The sequence below is a fragment of the Zonotrichia albicollis genome, chromosome 2, assembly GCF_047830755.1.
Source record: "Zonotrichia albicollis isolate bZonAlb1 chromosome 2, bZonAlb1.hap1, whole genome shotgun sequence".
Lineage (NCBI taxonomy): Eukaryota > Metazoa > Chordata > Aves > Passeriformes > Passerellidae > Zonotrichia > Zonotrichia albicollis.
Window position 1 is genome coordinate 99,670,932 of NC_133820.1, and position 20,446 is coordinate 99,691,377.

The window sequence follows — 20,446 nt, forward strand, 5'->3', positions numbered from 1 at the left end:
TTTAACAGAAATGTCACTATCTTTATTCTACTTCCACATAGCCTTTTATGTAACCTCTTTTGAATTATCATCTCCTTAGGCTTATTTTATTATTGTTCATTACTCATACAGGGTTGGTGCTTGGGGCAAGGAGGTCAGGCATGTGAGTCCCAGTCACCTTGCCCCCCTCCCTCCTCCTTTATACCTTCCCCCTTAATCTCATTGTTGACTTCTGGCTGAGAACATCATATAGGGATGGGTTTGAATGGATTAATTTGTGGATTGAGGCTTAGAAAGCCAGTTAGGAGCTTAGCTTCTCTCCCTAACTTTAATGGGAGCTCTGAGGTTTAAAGGCCGTCGTACTGAGATGCCAAAGATAATTTTTTTCATGCTGAAGTAGGACAAATACCTGATATCTGCCAAGGTGACTTGTCACCAGAATTGCTGTCAGGGAGGCAGATCACACACAGTCTACATTGAACCCATGCTACTCCCACAAAGGAGTAGTCACTGGCATTTTCACTGATCCCAGAAGAGGCAGGGACGTGCATACACAGGGCTCAGAAATTGCCCAGGAAAGCTCTCTCTGTTCACAGCAGGCATTCTGTCTTTCAGGAGATCACTGTCCCGGGAGCTCCTAGGGTCAGCTGCAGTTGTGGGCTAGAGGAGCTACACAGCCCAGTGCCAGGGTTAGCAAGAGCATGCACACTTTGGCTGCTCCTGAGGAATCTGTACTCTGCAAACCCTGCTGCAGAGTATTTCTGCTGCCGTATCTGCACCAGGGATGTGACATGAGCTGCCTGCACATGAGTGAATCCCCATTGCACTGGCTGTGCCCAAGTGAGAGCAGCTGACCAGTGAGACAGCAGTGCAAGCTGTGCAGAGTGCTGCATGAGTCACTGCCTGTGCTAAATCAAATACAAGAGATTTGATTTTCCATTTGGGAGGATTATATAATCATCATTAATTAAGCTTCAATGAGAAAAGCAGGACTGTAACCTGATGTGAAGATTCAGTAGTCCCATGAGAGGAAAGGAGGTGGCCCACGGGCCACTCAGACGAGGAAGGGTGGAATTCCTTTTTGCTTCTGTGAGAAATGCCTACTTGCTGTCAGACCACCAGGGTTGGTTTTGGTTTATTTGTAAATAGGAACTCTGTCCAATATTTTTATATATTTCAGGTTCTGGGTCTGTAGCCCAGATTTTAACGAGAGTCATGAAGGGAGCTCACATCTGAGGGAGCCAAGTGCATCACTGTACCTATTAACCTGTAGTACCTGGTAAGAGAGAGACTCATATCAGCATCACCAATGAATAATACAGTGGCTCTCACCCAGTCTTGCCTGAGGGCTGAGGAAGGCATGTAATGAAGGTAACTCTCCCCAAAAGTCCAAGGAAGTGCTCAGCTCCAGTAAAAAATGTCAGATCGAGTGAGAATACATTATTTTACAAAGCCGCTTAATAGCTCACTCAGATAAGAAATGATAAGATGGGTTGGATTTATTCCTCCTGTGAAAATTGTTTGTAATTTGTAAACACACAAAGATCTCTCATAATTATATATCCAAATATTGGCTCTGGTATCCTCTTTCTGAAGTGACACACTTGCTTAAAAACTCCTGAAAGGGACAAAACCACAGAGTCTTCCCTTTCAAAGAGTTAATCAATATTAAAAAGGACCACCAGCATCTTTTAAGTGATAGATCTGCCCTTTCATCCAAAATCCCTGAAGCTTTTCTCTTGAAGAAGTAGATAAGCATTATGTGAAAAGAGTTCCTAATCAAGTAATGTAATATTATAGTGGAATTTAAAATTGTGCATTTTTGTTCCCAATTACATGGAAACTCAGGAAGTATCTGGTTACTGAATACTAATAATGGAAGATACTCTACTGTTAGCTGATACATCTCTCAGATATAATAATAAGCATCAAGAAAATTACTGTGTTAAAGGGGGGGAAAAGTCTTAACTTCCAGAAAAATTAATTGCATCTGAATTAATTTTTAAAAGAAGTAAACAGTTCATACAGAAGATACATTGATCTTGAGCCTCCATACGTATGTACTGAAACAAGAATAACTCAATCCAAAATGAATATTTTGATCAGAACCAAGAGCCACATATTATTACTTGCTATTAACAATATCATAGAAGCTGCAGCTAACCACATGCAGCACTCCTGCTAGGCTCTCTGTGCTAAGAAAAGACACCATTCCTGTTCTAAGGAATCTGCTTGGGATTCATATCACACATATCATACCATTCATATCATTCAGCACAGGATGGCCAGGGGAGAAACAGGAGGAGGAAAGAGGAGAGAGTAGATCAAAGTGGACAGGTGATGTATGGACAGTGTCACTGTTACTCACCTACATGACTACTGAGAGCAGTCTGGCTTGCCACCAGCACTTTGGATTTCTTCATTATATCTGTTAATTGCCAAATATTCTGTTCATCTGAGGCCTGAATTAATTTATATGAAACAAATTTGATTTTATTCTAGTCTGTTTGGCTTGTATTTTTTGAAATCACTGTTCAGCTTGTTTGACAGTCACTAAGACTGGTTCTTTAAATATTAACATCTCTTGACAAAGTAGGAAGGAGGGATTTCTTCTTTCAAATGGCATAAGCAGGAGGGTTGCTATCTTAGGAAGATTATGTTTTACACATTCCAAGCTGAAGAAAGATGACCAAGCAACTGACTGCTGTACTATTATTAACTGAATAAAGTGGCATCTGGGGTTTTTAAAACATGTTTTCATTCACTTCATATGGCATGATTTCTCTCCCTAGGGATAAAAATCCTTTTGCCTGTAATAGCGAAGGGTTTGGTTCCTTTTGTACATTATTTATTTGTAACATTCTGTTCCAAGTGTCCTGGTCTTTAAAAAAATAAAGAAAAGAACAATCAAACAAATATATCTGTATAGGTAAATCAGTTTCTTTGTGTCTTACAAGATACTTGCAGGTATTTAGTACTTCTACAAAAAAATTTTGTGGTACTCTAGGGGCAACAGGCATGATAGGTAACCACAAAAACAATTAAAATTCACACTAAGGAGCATCAGCTAGCTGGTGTATATGAGACAACTGTTTTACCTTTCTGATGATGTATTCAGCTTTGTCACATGACCTTCAGATTCCTTACTCAAGATATTTTATCCTGATTATTTAATTGTGAAACACACAGGCCTTCACTTACCCAAGCCCACCTGTTTATGGCGAGCCTAACATTTTTCATTAGGCATCTTCTGACAAAAGCACTCCAAGCCCTATATTTGACTGATAAATCTTAATATCTGCAAAGCCTCAGGCTTGATCCTCTATTTTCTGTTCCCTGTTTTTCTGTGGTGCTTTCAGAAAGTTCACTACTGAACTACCTCAAGGTATTGTGTTTCTTTTGAAGAGACTTGGAGAGTCATAAGGTATGATTTTTCAGAAGGCTTTTTTAAAAGGTTATACCAGGATTGTATTTTTTTAAAAATTCATCTAATGACCTCTTTTTTTAACTACACTTCAAAATTCATCAACCAAAAAAGGTTGAAATTCACTGACCAGCTGCAAAAGCAGAGCAAAGCAGGCTGTGCAGATAAAGCTGTGGAAAGAAAAGATACCAACAGCCAAAGTCAGGCAGCAAAATAATTCAGAAGCAAATGTGAGTGGTTTTTTCCTTTCAGTTATTGTAGTTGTCATTTTCAGATGGAGATACTTGACAATGTAGTGGCTACCTGCCTGCATCATTGAGGCTTTTAATGCTCTGGACTTTGTCAAAGGCAGCTGAGTATGAGATGGCACAGTAGCTGTTCAAAGACAGGATAACATCCAGCCAGGCCAGCTGTGTCTCATCTCTTTGGGCTTATTCATTCACTGCTGCCTAAGTTCATCATTTCCAAATGTTGTGAGGAAATCCCAAATTACTGCCTAGCTGTCCTACACAATAATTATTACCCTCTTACTACTGCATTTACCTGTTGGAAATAGAATCCTATTTTGTAAATGCCACATTCAGGGATGTATTCTGCTGCCTTCTGGGAATATGTCTCAGGCTCGTGGCTGTTTACATCCAGCAGCTGACATAAAAAAGCCATCTGCTCTCTTTGGTGTGACTCAGTCTCCGCTTCCTTCTACAACTGGTGTCATTTGCAAGCCCATGGTTCGCTAACTAGGTTAACTTATCATACCTGTGTTTCAGAGGCTAAATGTGCATATCTTGTTTTCATATCTTAGAGCCCAGACTGCAAGAATTTGCTCCTGAACTTGCTATTACAGAGAGAAACAGCCCCAGTGATTTCAAATGTCTCAGCAAACTACATAGCAAGCTCAGAAGTAACTTTTCTCAGTGCCCGTAATGTGGGTTTATAGCATTCCCATTAATTTTTAAATGGGACCAACTACAGAAATCAACAGACTTGCACAAAATTCTAATATCAGGGATGGATCAATAACTCTTTACTTAGGCTACTTGTGTGTCCTGTAGAACTTAACTCTTCTTCTTTTCAACTTTTTGTGTTAATAATCCCATAGAAGCCCACATATATACACATAACTCCAGGATCAGAATGGGAACACATATTCCTAGGGCGTCCCGAGAGCACATGTGCTCTGCTGGTGAAAGGAGGAGAATTTTGCCCATAGTTTTTCTCTCTATATCCAGTTAGCCATGCCCTCCGGTCTCAACTATGAGAGAGGACTTTATCTCTGGGGATGTTCACATCTGTGGTGTCTTCTCAGATAAAGAACTTTTTTCTTCTTTTTTGGTGTAATATATATTGTACATGCAGTGGCCTAAACCATTTAATCACAGGTGTGAATTCCACTCAGAATACTTTCTTTTCTGTCTCATACCCTGTTATCCTTGTTACCAGTAATGCATCAATATTCTAAGGCTTTTAATAGGTTGAATTGGGTTCCAAAAGCACATGTGATCACCTGAGACTTCTTCCATCTCTGCAATTTGTGGTAGCAAATGAAATCCCAGTGCAGAAGCACCCCAGGATAAAAATGGCTTGTTATCTTCTCCTCATATAGATACAAAGCTCTTCAGTTTCACAGTAATGCTTTGCCCTGTGCAGAAGAGCCAAACTGTCTGAAACTTCATGAAGGTGGATGTAGGGGCCTAATAGTAAGGAAAGAGAGTTTCATGTTAGTTTTAATCCCTGTTAGCATGAAATTAGCTCACATTGGTGAACTCTGGCTGTTAGCTAGGACCTTCTCTGCCCCCACTGGGAGGAAGTCAGCCAGGCAGGGCAAGAATCCAGCCCAGTTCCCACTGCAGCCTGGCACACCATTTTCTTTCATAGCTGTGGGAGTGGGATTACCATCTCTAAACTTGAACTTGGAGGAGTAATTTGCATTATGTCATTCTAACATGGGACTGTGGGCTGGTTTTCATCAACATGTCCTTTTGGCAATGTATCTCTGTGGCAGGAGGTGCTAGTGGGCTCTCAAAGCAGTTGAAGCCATGCAATCATGAAAGACACAGGCAAAAAGCATATACAAAATGTGTAACCACATCACATCCAGTTCTTCCCCCTGCCCAGCATTGGAGGACGCAGCAGGCCCTCTGCAGACTCGCCAGATGTGCCCATCTCTGGAGGCCAGTGCCATACATGGGGTCTCTTCTTCTTTAAAACAAGGAGAGCTTGAGCATACTGGGGACAGTTCTTTCCATGCAGAAGGGGAAGGCATTCTTCAGCAGCCAAGAATCACAAGCATCCTCTTGCTAGTGTGATGAAGCCTCCCTGGCTGTGGGCCCCAGTGTTCTGCCATTGATGACTTGACGAACTCTCTTCAGCTTCCTCCTTTGCCAACACTTTTTTTCACTGCATCATGGAAGTTACAGCACCAGGCATGCTGCAGAATGTATTTTTTTTTTCCTTGTGAGTGGTGAAAAAGAGCAATTGGATGCATGGGGTTTCTTTCCAGAGAACTGGTTTATGCTCTGTAATAAGGTTTGGCCTTATTTTTATCAGTATTAACCTGTAAAATTCATATTTGAAGTTAAGCTCTGATGCCTTTCTGCCTAACATGACTGACTTGGATTTAAATATATGCATATCAGCTTTAAAAGCTTTTAGAGCACTTCTCTGAATAAAAATAGTATTAGTACACTTGGAGTGTGCAAAATATTCAGGGAGAGCGAATCTTATATGAGGCATGACTCCAGGTCCCATTTTTTTCCCTAACTAGTGCCTAACTCCACTTGCAATGGCTTTGAGGAGGCTGTCCCAAGGGCTTACAGAGCATCCCCAGGAAAACAGATTTGCTTTGTGGCAACGGTTCGCTTGGCAACACCTCAGTTTTTAAAGGTAAGTGCTCACCCTGGGTGCCGTGCATCCCAGAACTTCACTAAACATTTTCAGATGGGGCAACACAGAAGGTTCTTAGTTTTGCTAATTGAATGGATTACAGGTATCACATTTCATGCATAAAAATCCAGTGAAGAGGATTATCAGTGCAAGCCAGGATCTGTGGAAGCAGTGTCACTTCTGCCCGTGTTGCACAGGATACAGAGCCCTCCTTGCAATAGGAATTGCAAAGTCACTTTGAAATTTGGTTCCTCGTTGCTGCTTTCTGTTCCTGCAATGGGACAATGTACAAAGGTCTCAAGGGTCTTTTCCAGCCTAGCTAATTGTCTGATCCTGTGATTTTGTGATACAGATGACCACCAACACTTCCATTTGTGCTTCTCAGAGTGTTTGGTGGACTACTGCTTGTTTCCCTTCTCACAAATCCTGGAAGATAGCTGCTTGTGCTTATAAGGACAGACAAACCAAGCTTGTGCCTAACACTGCTGTTCCCTGATTGACAAATGTGCTGCATTAGGTGTCCTGTGCCCAGAGTTTAAGAGGGTTTTTTTAATGTAGTTGAGATGTGACCAATATGAAAACACTTCTCCCGTGGCCTGGTTCCATTCTGTGCTCTAGAACTGGCAGGGCATTCTAGACTGATTCCTGACTCTGCAGGGAAGTAGAGTCCCTTCCAGGTAAGTGAGGACACTTCCCATGCAACTTAACCACAATAAGCATATTAGCAGAAGGGCTGGAGTTAAAGGTTCTCTGAGAGCCCTAAAAGCAAATTCCTTGTCTTTGGGGAGCTATCATCTCAAAATAAACAGGGAAACAAAATGGGCCAGCTGTGGCAATGAGCTGCCAGGTCCTAGGGAGGAAGCAGCTGCTGAACAGCCCTGAGAAGATTTTAACTGCCACAAAGTCCTGAGCACACTTCAGTTCACCTGGGTGACTCACCTAACTCCCACTCCTGACTTTCTGCTGTAAAATGAATGTAAAATGTTTATCTGACCAGCTAAGGGAGACAGAATTCAGCAGTTTGGTTGCACACAGCAGTGTTTGTACCTTGAACTTTAGTGTATGATCTTGGCATCAGCATGGATTTTGCCCTAAACTGGAGAGAGGGGGAGAGAGGAATTGAAGGTGTTTGTGAAGCCTTTTGCCTCTGCACAGCTAGTGACTTCAAAGAACTTTGTCAGCATTGATATGTATCAAAGAACTGCTTGACTGCAGCACACCTCAGCTTGTTCTCTGGTCCCAACAGGGTTTAAAACATCAGTGGTCTCCTCTGCCTGAGGGACAGCAGAGAGTGAAGCACTAATGGAAATGACGGGAAGCTGTCATTGGGCCCACAGCATGGGGGGATGTGGCATCAGGGAGCAGGGGAATAGCAGCACTGGGGGCCAGTGGGCAGGCTGTCCTTACCAGTGAGGATGGAGACCCTCCTGCAGGAGAGACACAAAGGACACAGGAACCCTGGATGCCACAAATCCAGAATGCTGATGCTGGGAAGTCCCAGGCCAGGAGCCTCCAGGCTGACTCCAGGCAGCTCATGAAGCTGCAGTTGCCCCTGCAAAGCATCCAGTGGGAGAGGAGAGATGGCCACAGTGAGGTGGCCCTGGGGCACGCAGCCAGCCCCAGCCCATGCATGGCTGTGCACTGTGATGCCATCCTTCCCTCTGCTTCCCACCTCCACACAGCAAGTGACCCCCACTGACTGCCTCCTGCTCCTCATCTCTGTGGGGCAAGGCTGTCCTGCCTTACCCTGCCTTGCATAACTCACTTACTAATTATCATGCTCATGAGCACTGAGGGGCTGCTGTGAATCTTGAGGGCCAGCTTGTTTCTGTGGCAGTGAAGTGCAAGGCAACACTGACCCCTTAACCCACTGGACAGATCCCCTGCAGGCTGGCTGCCTGAAAAAGCATTTGCTCCTCTGCAGCTGCTGAGGGAGAAGGAAAGTGTCCCCCTTTCTCAGAGAACTTGGTGGGCAGGCATCCAAAAGGACCAAGGGTGGTGGGTATCTTTAGTAACACAGAGGGAGTGAAGCAAGATGTGGCAAGCCCTGGTGGGATCAGACACAGGCTGGGTGCTGGGAAAGCCCACGGCCATCACACCCCAGGCACTGCTTCAAAGCCAAAAAACTTTTGGCACCCTGAGGCACAGTCTCAGCTCTTAAGTACGTGTGCATTACAATTTCTTCTCCCTGTCTCCTGTAAAAAATGTTGGCATTGATAAATACAATAGTTTGCTCTCTGGAATGGCCAGAAAATGGGTGAATCCTCTGTTTTCTCCTCTTATGCACCATGTATTTATAGCTAACAAAAGCTAGATGAAGCAGAGGGGTGAAGCTCCAACTCTCAGTAAGTCAGTTTTCTCCACTGGACAGGAGATGTGCATCGTAGAAGAACCTCTAGAAGAATTCACATCAAGACACAGTCTGGAGTGGAAATTTTTATTCCTGGATCACAGGTTGGTGACAAGAAAAGCCCTGCTGGTTGTGTTTGGTGCTTTTCTACTACTATTTCACAAGTACAGTTCTCTCAAGTAGTGTTCCATTTCACATCTAAATCTCATGAAAAGAAGGACTGCCAACTAAATTCCTACAAAAGCTGATGTTTACTATTTTGCATTTACTTTTGCTTTTATTTTTAATGGGCTTTTGAAACAAAAGGACTCTATTTCTTCAGCTGAATTTGTGATTAGCTTGTTCTTCCTTCCTTTAAAATTATCAACAGACCAAAGTCTGTCACATGGCAAAATGAGCTAATTATTATACAGCTGCAGAAATCCTTCCTTCCAAATCCAGTCATTGATTGCGTGTGTGCAATTCCCACTGAGTTATGGAGGGAAAGTCTATGCTGGCCTGAGGCATCTGTGCTGGCAAAGGTACAAAGCAAGTGCCTCAGCATGCCACAGATGAGCTCTCCAGGCACCCAGAGGAAAGCAGCACAGATTATTTCCTCTCTTATCCCCTTGGTCCCAGCAGATGATGGCTTCCAAACACCTCCTCACACATTTTTCCCTGTATAAGGGCTGCAGGAGCCATCACAGAGCCCCTGACCAAGCAGCAGCCAAGGAAGGACTCCCTCACAGCAGATTCCTGTATAAAGGTCCCTGAGAAGCTGCACTGCTTTCCACAATCACATTTTCCCTGGAGGAGGGCTGTTGCCATAGTCTTGTCCTGGTGGGATGATGCCTGCCGGTATTGCTGCTCCCAGCTGGGTATCCCAAGCGCAAGGTGGGGGAAAGTGGGGATCCAGCCCCCTGAGGTGAACAGCTATACACTGATGAGTGAAAGTAGATCTGGGCTGTTTGCATGTCTGCATCAGCATGCAGAACTGCTCGTTCTGTGTTTCATGGCCTCCTGTCGTGCCCAACTGCAGAGCGCCGCCGATCATCGGATACCTCCCATTTGAAGTGCTGGGAACTTCTGGCTATGACTATTACCACATAGACGACCTGGAGCTGCTAGCAAGGTGCCATGAACACTGTAAGTACCACATGGCCCGGGTTCCTGGGAAGTCACTGGACACTGGGACTCCTCTTTTCAGTGAAAAGTTGTTTGGAAAGGGAGGTTTGACTCTGCCTCAGCCCGTATATCTTAGCAGAGCTGTAGCACACTGCAGACACTGCAGCTGATTGGCATCTGGGACAGACTTACCAAGCTCTGAAAAATACAATTTTCCCTTCTAAATCCCCAAAAGTAGCCAGCGAGACTCACTGAATGGATAAAATATGTCAGATTTGACCCCTGTTCTATTAGTAAAGAATATGCAGAAATAGTTCAAGCAATTCTTGTGGATTATTTCCCCTAATGTTGTTCACTGTGTATTTGGGATTAGCTGTGATTATTTAAATACGGTCTACTAGGATTTAATTTAAAAACTCTTTCACTAAGTAAGGAAAATAAGGCAATGCTTTTCAAATATTTGCTTACAGAACTGGCTTTAACATCTCAGATTACCACCTCTGCCTGTCTTGAAAGTATCCTGTCAACATATGTTGACATTGAAATATAGAAAAGCTAAATATGTGGATGTTTGGGAACCCCTTGAAATCACCAGGGGGAAAAAGAAGAGATTAATTAGGTTATTGAATCTACAAAACCTTCAGTACACCCTGGTTTACTGTAGTTTGAATTTTTATCAATCTGGGAATTTTCTTTCAAATTTTGTCTTTGCACAGTGTTATCTCATATGTTTACTTCATTCTAAATCCATCTGCACACAATACTCATCTTTTCAAGCATTTTTATCCTGTACTTTTCTGCTCTAGAATTTAAGATGATCACTCTTAGAAAGTAATCCCAGGTGTCTAATTAAGCAGTATGTGATCAGCACATAAAGCTGGGTAAGATCTCTGTTTAAATTGTAGAGGACACTAATTCATCAGTGTCCAAACGTAAGGTTAATTGTGCTGTGTAGGAATGTACTATCCAAGTGTCAGAAGAAGATACCTACTAATCATTATGATTTTTGTTCTGTCAGAAGGCTGAGAGGAGCACTTACTCAAAATTGCTGCTTATACTCCTGTCTACCTATGACAGACATTTTTGTCACTTTTTTTTCACATTTCATGTCATTTTCACATGGGAAATTGTGCTCCAAGCTGTGTGTATTTTCTGCTGGCAGTGATGCAGTTCGGCAAGGGGAAGTCGTGCTGCTATCGGTTTCTGACCAAAGGACAGCAGTGGATCTGGCTCCAGACCCATTACTACATCACCTACCACCAGTGGAACTCCAAGCCAGAGTTCATTGTGTGCACTCACATGGTGGTAAGGTATGGAAAATCCTATCAACTCGCCAGGACATAAAGGACAGGAAGATAGGAGCATCCTTATATCTGCCACAATGTTCTTTTAAAAATGTAACATCACTTACATAACAAAAAAATTAAGTCTGAACTTTCTGAAGGAAATAGGGTAATTATAGAAAAATTATCAGACTGAACCTTAGTTTGTGTTGAGCTTACTTTTTGTGTTTAGTTTAGGGGCAGATAAACTATGGCATTTTTTCATTTTGTGCAAAATTAGAGAATAGACAGATCCTTAAATATTCACGTTCTCTAATCCTTACATTGTTTTTAAAGCGATGTGTAGAAGCTTTCCAGTGAAGTCATAAAGTGGTTGTAGGATGTGAAGTTGACCTTTTTATATAGTTCTTTAATATGCAGCTTGACTTCAAGAAGATAGGAACAGAGCAAAACCTGAAAATTAAAACACTCTCAAATGTTATTCAGTAGCATTTGACTTAAGTCACTTTTCAGCTGCTCATTTAACCTATAAAATGTACAGTAATTTATTCCTCCACTCTCTTAAAGTACATTTTAAGAAATATAGCAATTCCATGTTGATACATAGAATTATGTTTTCCATTCAGTTATGCAGATGTTCGTGTGGAGAGGAGACAGGAGATGGGCTTGGAAGAAGTGTCCTCAGAGGTGGTGTCCTCAGCACTAAAGGTACAATGAGAAAAGCTTTTTTCATAAACTTATGTAGCAATCACAACTTGTTCTGTGTTAACATCACTGAAGACTCCAGCATTGTCTTTCTGCAATGTTGGTGGATTCTCTTCAGAACTCATTGTTCATTTGAATTATTTTGACATAAATCAGGTGACTTTATGAAAGAATAAACCTGGAGATCAATAACAACCACAAATGAAGTGGAACATGGGCAGGGGCAGTGTAAGATATCTCACTTTTCCTTGGCAAGGTACTACAGTTTAAAGATGCATTTGGACAATTTCTGGCAATCAGCCCTCTTGGCAACATCTCAGTGATCTCTTGAGGAAAGACAACAAAGCTGGTCCTCAGTGCACGGCCAAGTGTCTCACAGAGGTTGCAGTTGCTGTCACATCTAACTGAACACAAAAGAAAGATTCAGAAAAACATCTGAAGGCACAAAGTGACTATGGCAGTAGCTTACTGTTTATTTCTAGCTCAGTGATAGTTGTTTGTAAAATGTATTCATTTGATGCTGTTTGGAAGGGGCATTGATGCCTTTGTCCAGATCTGCTGGTCCACCTGAGATTATTTCTGCTCAAGTCATTTTAGGTCTGCCAAAGAACTGGAGTGCAACCATTACTAAATATCAAAATGCTTTACCTCTGACAGATGCAATAGCTGTTCTCCTTTTCTGGTTTGTTTTAGGAGAGTGGTGCCAGCTTGGATCCTGAACAGCACTTTAATGCACTTGATATTGGTGCCTCAATCCTCAGCGCTAGTCGGACACCCTCAGTATCATCCAGGAGCTCGCCAAAATCTTCCCACACACCCAAGTCAGACCCAGCATGTGAGTGGCATTCCTGAGTTACGGAATTATTTTTAATTTAGCCAAGTTAAAGAATGTGTGCTTATATATCACAGCTGCTAATTTAACAATAAATTATGAGGTATTGATGATATGCACTGACAAAAAAGTGCAAAAGCTGAAATGGTGATGTACAAGAGAGAAGGTTCTAGCACAACCACCTAAATGCTGGAAGATGAACACTGGGATTAGACATGAAATGTGCTGTTTCATCTGTTACAAAAATGAGGATTTTGTGTTTAGATTTGAGGGCACCTCTGTGAGCCATATGAGATTTCTCTAGACTTACATGAGTAGTGACAGCCTGTGGGTGACTCTCCTCTGGCCAAGATTTAGGATGCTCCAGTGTTGACTTGGGTATACTCTTTCTGCTTCCTGGTCTGGAAAAAAAGCCAATGAGCTAACCTAAATTTAGTTATTTGGCCCATATAAAGGAAGTTTCAGCTGGTTTAGAATAGTTCATGGGTCCTTTTGCACTGCTCATTGGAGCATAGAATCATAATCTGTCTCATTTACTTTTATCTTTGCCCAGACCCTCCTTATCAGTTTAATTTTATTGCTATTGAAGTCAACAAGAACAGCCCTGACTCCCACTAGAATTTAGCCAGGCCATTACAATTTCTACCCAGGTCTTGTTGTATTACCCCCTTCAAACAGGGTTCATTTCCAGCATGAGAGATCTCACTGGTACTTTTCTTGCAGCTACACCAACAAAGCTGATTACAGAGTCCAACACTGCCTTGCCGAGAGCACCGAGCGCACAGCAGGATTTATCTGTGCACAGACTCAGCCAGCCTACTGCTCTTCAGGTAACTTCACAAGGAATCATGGAAACAGGCAGAGGGTGTAACAGCATGTGCCACATACGCAGCTTAGCAATTAAAAACAACTTACACAGAAGCCACGGCATTAGAAGAAACCTAAAATTTAAAGGAGCCAAACTTCTAAATAAAGTTTTGGTTTGTTTTGTTTTTAACCTAGGTTTCTTTGCCTTCTCAGCTTCCATGTGAGCTTCTCCCACAGCAGTTGCTGCCTCAAGCAACTCTGCAAAATCAGCCTGCACCTCTGGCACAGGTTAGTTGGGGATTTGGAAGTGGAATAGGTCACTTGCTTATCTCCTGATACTTTCTCATTTTGGGGCTTTTAAGTTACCTCTCTAGTAACTAAAATCCCCAAATCCAAACTCTCAACCACTTAAAATATTGTGGGAAAGTAATCTGAATTTTACACTTGTATGTTTAAACATACAACTGCATGCAGGTGTTCAGAAGCCCAGGTGCGTGTAGGTTCAGGTGTGCACACATCTGTTTCATGAGAGGACAAAAACCAGATGGAAAAAGAATTTCCAACTTCACTTCTACAGAACCAGGTTCCTTCAAGATCAAATTCACAATGAGAATTAAAACAAAAAACTAACAGAGACACCCAGTCCTGCTAAAAACACCTGTTTGGCTGTGCTGATGCAGAACTAACTAGCAGTATAGGACATGCAAATTCAACAACACTCATTTTGTGAGTGTGCCAGTAATGGTGAGAATGCCACTAAAGACAAATTTCAAATTCCTCCAGTCTATTAAAAAAGTGGGTGATGGCCCAAAACATCACCTCAGTGTTACATTTGCAGTGGAATTTGAAGGAGCAAATTTGAGTACCATGTTCCCAGCACATTGTTTTTCTCCTGTGGTTCTGCTGTGATGATACACCCCATCATCCTCTGATTTTAGGAATGACAGAGTATTGGTGGACCTAGACTGCTTCTACCATTGATACCACATACTCACTCACAAGACCCCAGAGTTTATTTCTGTAGCACATAAAGCATATAAAGTCCTGAGGATCCTGGCTTTAAAAAAACAAATTCTCATTTATCTTCCATGTTTAATATTCTCTTCATGACTCCACGCTAGCATGCAGCGAATAAATAGCATATCAATTATCTGCTCTGAACATTCATTTTCTTTTACAGATACTTCTCCCCGTTATTAATTAATGCATTTTCAAACATCAATTAGTTTATGTATTATAAGTCTCTGTGTGTTTTGTTTGACTTTTTTCTACCTCCCTTTCTTCTCCATCAAAGCTCTTTGTGAAGAGAAGCTTTCCAGTTGTTTACCAAGACCCCTACTGCCTTGTCCCTTCCCAGTAAACAGCTCTTTCTGGCACACCAGCCCCATTTTTTTTTCTGACAAATTAGAGTGCCATCCAGTCACTGATTAAGCCTCTTTGGGCCACTGAAATCCTAGTGAAAGGAAGAGGGCTGACTCTGTCTACACAGGCAGCCCTCTGGCAGCAGTCACAGCAGTGCTCCTGGCGAAGCTCAGGATGAAGCTTGACCTGGAGCAGGGAAATGACACCAGGACATTGCAGCTCAGGCTGCTGATATTCACACTCCATAGCAAAACTCCTGTGGAGAGTACCACCTCTCCACACACGTGTGATTTTCATACACTGTTATGAATGTTATGATACTACTCTGTACGTCCCACTTTAAAATAATTAACATGTCAGCCTACAGCAATATAATGTTGTCAAAAGACAAAGGTGCCTGCAGCACTAGGTGAGTGAGGGACAAAACCAGGTACATGTGCATCCTACCAGGAACACTTTCTTGGCTTCCTAGCTGACCATTTCCAGTTGTGCAGTTTAGTGGCAAAACACAAGCCCATAGCTTGTAGAAATGGTGTGGCCAGGTGCCCCGCTGCCAGGAGGAGCTGCACAGGTTTGTCCCTGCTGCCTTTCTGCCACTTGTCCTTAGCTGATGGTGACTGATGGCAGGAGCTGGAAGGCCCTGGGTATCCTTGTGGCTAATACTTGGCTACAGGGTGGCAGCAGCAGGGAAAACATTATAAGTGGCCACAACTGTGTCTGCAGTGAGCAGCTAGCTGCTGCCTCGGGCACCATCTGCTTGAACTTTGAGTAGTTTTATTTCCAGCAAAGGCTGTGATGGTTTTGTCTCCACTGAAATGCGATTTTAGCTTGTGCCTTGCTTGTGTGAATGAACAGACAGCACAGTGTCACCCTAGATGTCACCTGAATGTAAATGGTTTACTTTAAACCAAGTGCTCCCAATTAGAATATTTGTTTGTTTGCCTTCCTCATTGTCATAAATTAAAATCCCCTGCAATGCAGCGGATGTTGATGACTGAATAATAATTAACACTAATAATCCGTTTGGGATTGAGCAGGTGTTATTCAGATGAAGGAAGAAAGAACAAGTCGTTCAGTGAGCTGCAAAACTAATGAAATCCAGTTTCCCAGGGGCTGTGCCTTGCAGGACTGGTGCATGGAGCCAGCCTTTCCCACAGGAGCAAGGGATGAGTGGATTCTTCTCTCCTTTGCTCAGCTAAAGCCTTCATGAAGTTACAGCAATCTGGTATTTTTGACACTCTCTCAACTCTGTTGAATGACTCCAGCAAGAAACATGGCTCATCTCTTGGGCCAGAAGAATTGAAAGAAAGTTGGAAGATAGGCAGAAGAGAAAGTTTTAAAGGAAACTCAGCTACAAAACAAATAGGGTCTCTTTTCTTTACCCAGCTACCTATTGTCATGACACTTGTAGGAGCAGATTGTCTTGGGAGATCCATCTTTTTGTTCATCACATTAGAAATTAGGAACCATCCTGACAGACACAGGGGCCACAGGTCCCTGCTCCTGGCTGCAGCCCCCCAGCACCTAGAGAGAAGGAGTAACCCTGGCACCGTGGGGTAGCACTCAGTAGAGAAAAACACCTCTCCTTGGGCATGGTGGAGGAGAGGAATCACAGCATGGAAGTGCCAGCCCCTCTCCCTGGGCTGTAGAGCCTCCCTGGACCGTACCCAGCGCTAGTGCATTGAGCCCCTCCCTACCAGAACATATGCTGACATGATCCCAAATGCATCACTTTATTTTACTCTTTTTTTAAGAAACCAGACTAAAATTACTGCTGTGGTTTTGCTTATTTGTTTTGGGGGCTTTTTTTGCCTGCATTAACAAAACTTGATTAAACTGGTGCAACTATAGAGATCTCACAGGTTTAGTCTCCCGTGTTTGCATCTAAAAGATGACAGTTTTCTGTGTATTACATGCACTTATCTAAGAATTCTGTGGATTTGTAAATACCTAAGTGAGATGAAGAGCAACTTCATCAGATGCCAGTGGCAGAGTTAAAGCTGGGCAGTGTTTTCTGTGAAAGGTTTTGAGTTAAGCTCTTTTAATTTATTATACAATTAGAGATTTCTCCCTTAATTAGTAGAGAGGTTAATGATCTTGAGATAAATACCCTCTGGAGCAGGTCAATTGCTGTTAGTGTCTCATTGTACAAAAACAATAGGAGCTCTGTAAGCACAGGGGTCATGGTTAGAGTTATCAACAATTTCGGGGTTAGAGTGGGAAAAGGAAAAAAGCAAAAGAGAAAGTTCCTTGTCTTCTTCCATAGCAGCTTTCACTCCAGTATACCAGCTAATTGTTGATGTTAAGTATATTAATACAAAAAGCATGTAAAAGAGAGAACAAAAAGAAAATGTAAGATGAATATGCTACATATAAGAACCTGAACAAAAAATTAAGGAATAATAATTTAAAATCAACAGCAATACATTCTTGTATGCAACTTCGCAAAGCAAATTCAAATTTAAAACTAAGGCCTGAAAATTGATTTTATTCCTTTTTGAAGTATAAAGTGATTGTGAAATTACTTAGTTTAAAATTCCTTACATTGATCAATTGAAGAAAATCAGGCTCCTTTCTCAAAGGGTCATCAAGGAATTTGCATATTAATCAAAAGTCTGCCATCACCAAGACAGGCAGTTAAAATTAAGCTCTTTGCTAAAACTGTTTTTAATTCCTTTTCTAATAAGGATCCTTTTAAAAACTTAAAAACAGTCCTCTCTAAAAGAGTTCATATAATTAGATAACAAGACTTGTCTTTTTAAAAGATCCTTCTGTACAGGCCAGGTTAAAGCAGGAATTTGCTGTATCTCCTCTATGATGTGTTGCTCACAGCATCATTCCACTCCTTAAACCAGAATACCTCGGACTCTTCAGAACCAAAACACTGGGCTGCAATGAACAGCAGTGGATTCCCCTTTGAGTCACTTGTTCTTATTCCCAAACATCTGAGGTCTCTGCTCAGCCATTCCTCAGGTTAATTCTTTATACATGGACAAGAAAGAAAGAAGGAGACCCTGCTCTGGCTTCTGTAACACCAATTCCAAGTAACACAAACTTCCCTTTGGGAGGTTTGACACCCTGTTTCTGCTCTGGGAGAGGAGTGGGTTGCAGATGATGGCAGTGCTGTTTGCAGGCACGAGCACCGTGAGTCACAGCAGGGCCGAGGGCTCCCTTCCCCTCCTTGGGCAGACTGTGCAAGCAGTGAGTGCTCACAGATGCCTCTGGCAGCCAAGGGGCTCTGTCACCAGCAGCTGCAGGCGCCACCTTAGCAGCCTTCCTTGCCCCTAAGCAGGGCTGGCTGTGAGTCTGACCCCCACCTGGCCATCACTCTGTGCAGTGACCTCCCAGGCTGTGTGGGAAAGCCACCCTCTGCCTGATAAATGGAAATAAACCTCCTGAAGTTCTCGCTCTTTCTCTGCCAAAGGCCATTTACTTGGAGATGTCAGCTTTGCTAGAGGGAAGGTAAAGGTACTTTCACATACTTAACTGGTTTAAGATGTGCTAGTTAGCTGATATAAATCTGTTATGTCACATTTCGCTTTCTCCAAGTAGCCAAAAATTTCATCTAAGGAAGTGTACAGTGCTGCTAGCAGCAAAGCAGTCCTTAATTCCTCTCTTGTTATCTTTTTTCCCCTACTAAAAAGCCAGAAACAATGTAAGCCAGTGCACTGTGGAGCAGGAAGGTTCCAGCAGCGAGCATCAGCTCACCCACTAGCACAGAGCCACTGGAACAAAGATAGGGCAGGGCAGCATTTTTCCAGTCACAGCAATTATTTTTTTGCCTGTACACTCACAGCTCAGCTTGTTTTCAAGAAGATCTTGGATGCCTTGGTTACATAAAAACTTAAAAAGATTTTTGAAGGGTTTTGTTCTTTTTTTCAAAGACTGTTTTTTACTTTTGGAATATGAGCTTATCAAAAGCAATTATTCCAAAGCCTATTAAAGTAATAATTAACTTTGGTGAACTTTGAATCATACCTGAAAGCACCAAATATTAGGGATTTATTGCTGTTAGTCCTCTCCACAACTCTTGATTATTTCAGTTTGTGCCAGGATTGCTGCTATTGGAGGTTGCACCTGCTTCTTGACCTTGATTAATGATCTCCATTTTTTACTATTATTTAGAACAGCCTTTCTTCCCCTGTTTTATATCACATGTAAAAATAACTTAATGAGTATTTCTTGTCATTTAAGTACTACTCAGCTGCACAAATCTAGAAAATGTTTATTGTGGTCTATTGTGTGATGCCTTAGTAAGTCATCAGCAGAACAAAGCATTGCAGAACTGCTATTTCTGTTCTGAAAAAGGAAAGCATTAGTAAAACACATCTGGATTATGCTGTTATGCCACACTAAGGGCTCCAAACTACAAGCTAATGAAAATAATGCATTCATTTGCCATTCAGTTAAGATGCTCTTGATATTTTAAAGTAGCATACTCCCAAAAACAGTCCTTCCAGCAGAACATGGTCAACTGTAAGCAGATCATTCTAGCTGAGGAAATTTAATATATGTGCATAACCATGAAAATAGACAAGATGTCTCTGTCTGCATGTTAGTATATTACAAAGACATTTTTATTTTTTAGCTGTGCTTTACAATGAAGAGACCAGTAACTCCTTACAGAACAGTGTTCTACTGAGGCTGTTTGTATTAGAATGACTGATTTTCCCCCCCTCCCCTCTTTTTTTATTTCCTCCCCCCAGTTCTCGGCACAATTCAGCATGTTCCAGACCATAAAGGACCAGCTGGAGCAGCGGACACGGATCCTGCAGGCCAACATCCGCTGGCAGCAGGAGGAGCTCCAGAAGATCCAGGAGCAGCTCTGCCTGGTCCAAGACTCCAGCGTACAGGTGCGTTACTGCTGGAAGGGACAGAGCCAAGCATCCTCTCTCTGTTGATAGGCTTGGCAAATTAAAATTGTTCCAGAGTCCAGGATATCTGGAGAAGTAGAAAGTAGCTCATCTGAATTGTAGAGGGATGTTGCCCTCTAAAAGCCTTTTGAGTAACCTCTGTTAAGAAAGGTTTAAGAGCTCTCTGGAAGAAGAGAAGGAAAGAATACCTCAGCCTTAGGAGGAGGAGAATAATTAGGGTCATTTACAATAGCATTTTATTACTTTATCTACCAAGTCTTCAGACTGAGGAGCTGTAGTAGAAAGAATGTTGAAGTTCAGGCTTCCTTGTCACATTAAAACCCCTGAAATTCTGCTGATGTTCATTTGTTCACACCTTGGAGGTATCTGAATTTTTTCTTCACCAGACAGGCTTAAGCCTTTAGGGTGAAGCTGACTGAGCCTGCTCTGCTTCTGCCTTTGACACCTCCTACACAGAGGTAGAATTCTCTGATACAGTATGTGCTTTGTACCCCTTACGTCTACCAAACCTCAGAAATAATAGTAAGTGAAGTTTAGTAGATCACAGGTTTCCTTTAACAACAAGTGGACAAATCATCCAGTTTTATGGAGTTTTCTGAATGTGGGTGATTACTGCTATGTTCCTCATAATTTGAGTATAAATGCCAGGTTAAATGATCCTTGCTAGAAATGTGGCACTGGGGACTTGGTGAGTACTATACTAACAAGATGATTTTAGAAGACAAGCTTTGTCAAGGAAACAAACGAGTATTTTACAAACAGGATGGGACCTACTGAAGTCAGTGGGAATTTTGCTTGCAACTTCCACACTGAAATAGACTCTCACCCATCATCAGCATCTGT

The 20,446-nt window shown here is 42.2% G+C and overlaps 1 protein-coding gene across 4 annotated transcripts in view; it reads left to right on the top strand.

Annotated features, from left to right (window-relative positions):
• The window catches only part of NPAS2 (neuronal PAS domain protein 2), a 106,193-nt gene that overhangs the window by 73,674 nt on the left and 12,073 nt on the right, over positions 1 to 20,446 (top strand). For 2 of the 4 annotated variants that reach the window (XM_074535797.1, XM_074535800.1), the window contains 9 exons: positions 6,168 to 6,286; positions 8,658 to 8,740; positions 9,655 to 9,761; positions 10,903 to 11,050; positions 11,650 to 11,731; positions 12,422 to 12,563; positions 13,284 to 13,390; positions 13,563 to 13,655; positions 19,436 to 19,582. In XM_074535797.1, the coding sequence (XP_074391898.1) occupies positions 6,168 to 6,286; positions 8,658 to 8,740; positions 9,655 to 9,761; positions 10,903 to 11,050; positions 11,650 to 11,731; positions 12,422 to 12,563; positions 13,284 to 13,390; positions 13,563 to 13,655; positions 19,436 to 19,582 (1,028 nt within the window). The remainder of the gene's footprint in view (positions 1 to 6,167; positions 6,287 to 8,657; positions 8,741 to 9,654; positions 9,762 to 10,902; positions 11,051 to 11,649; positions 11,732 to 12,421; positions 12,564 to 13,283; positions 13,391 to 13,562; positions 13,656 to 19,435; positions 19,583 to 20,446) is intronic. The other 2 variants (XM_074535798.1, XM_074535799.1) reach the window with 2 other exon arrangements.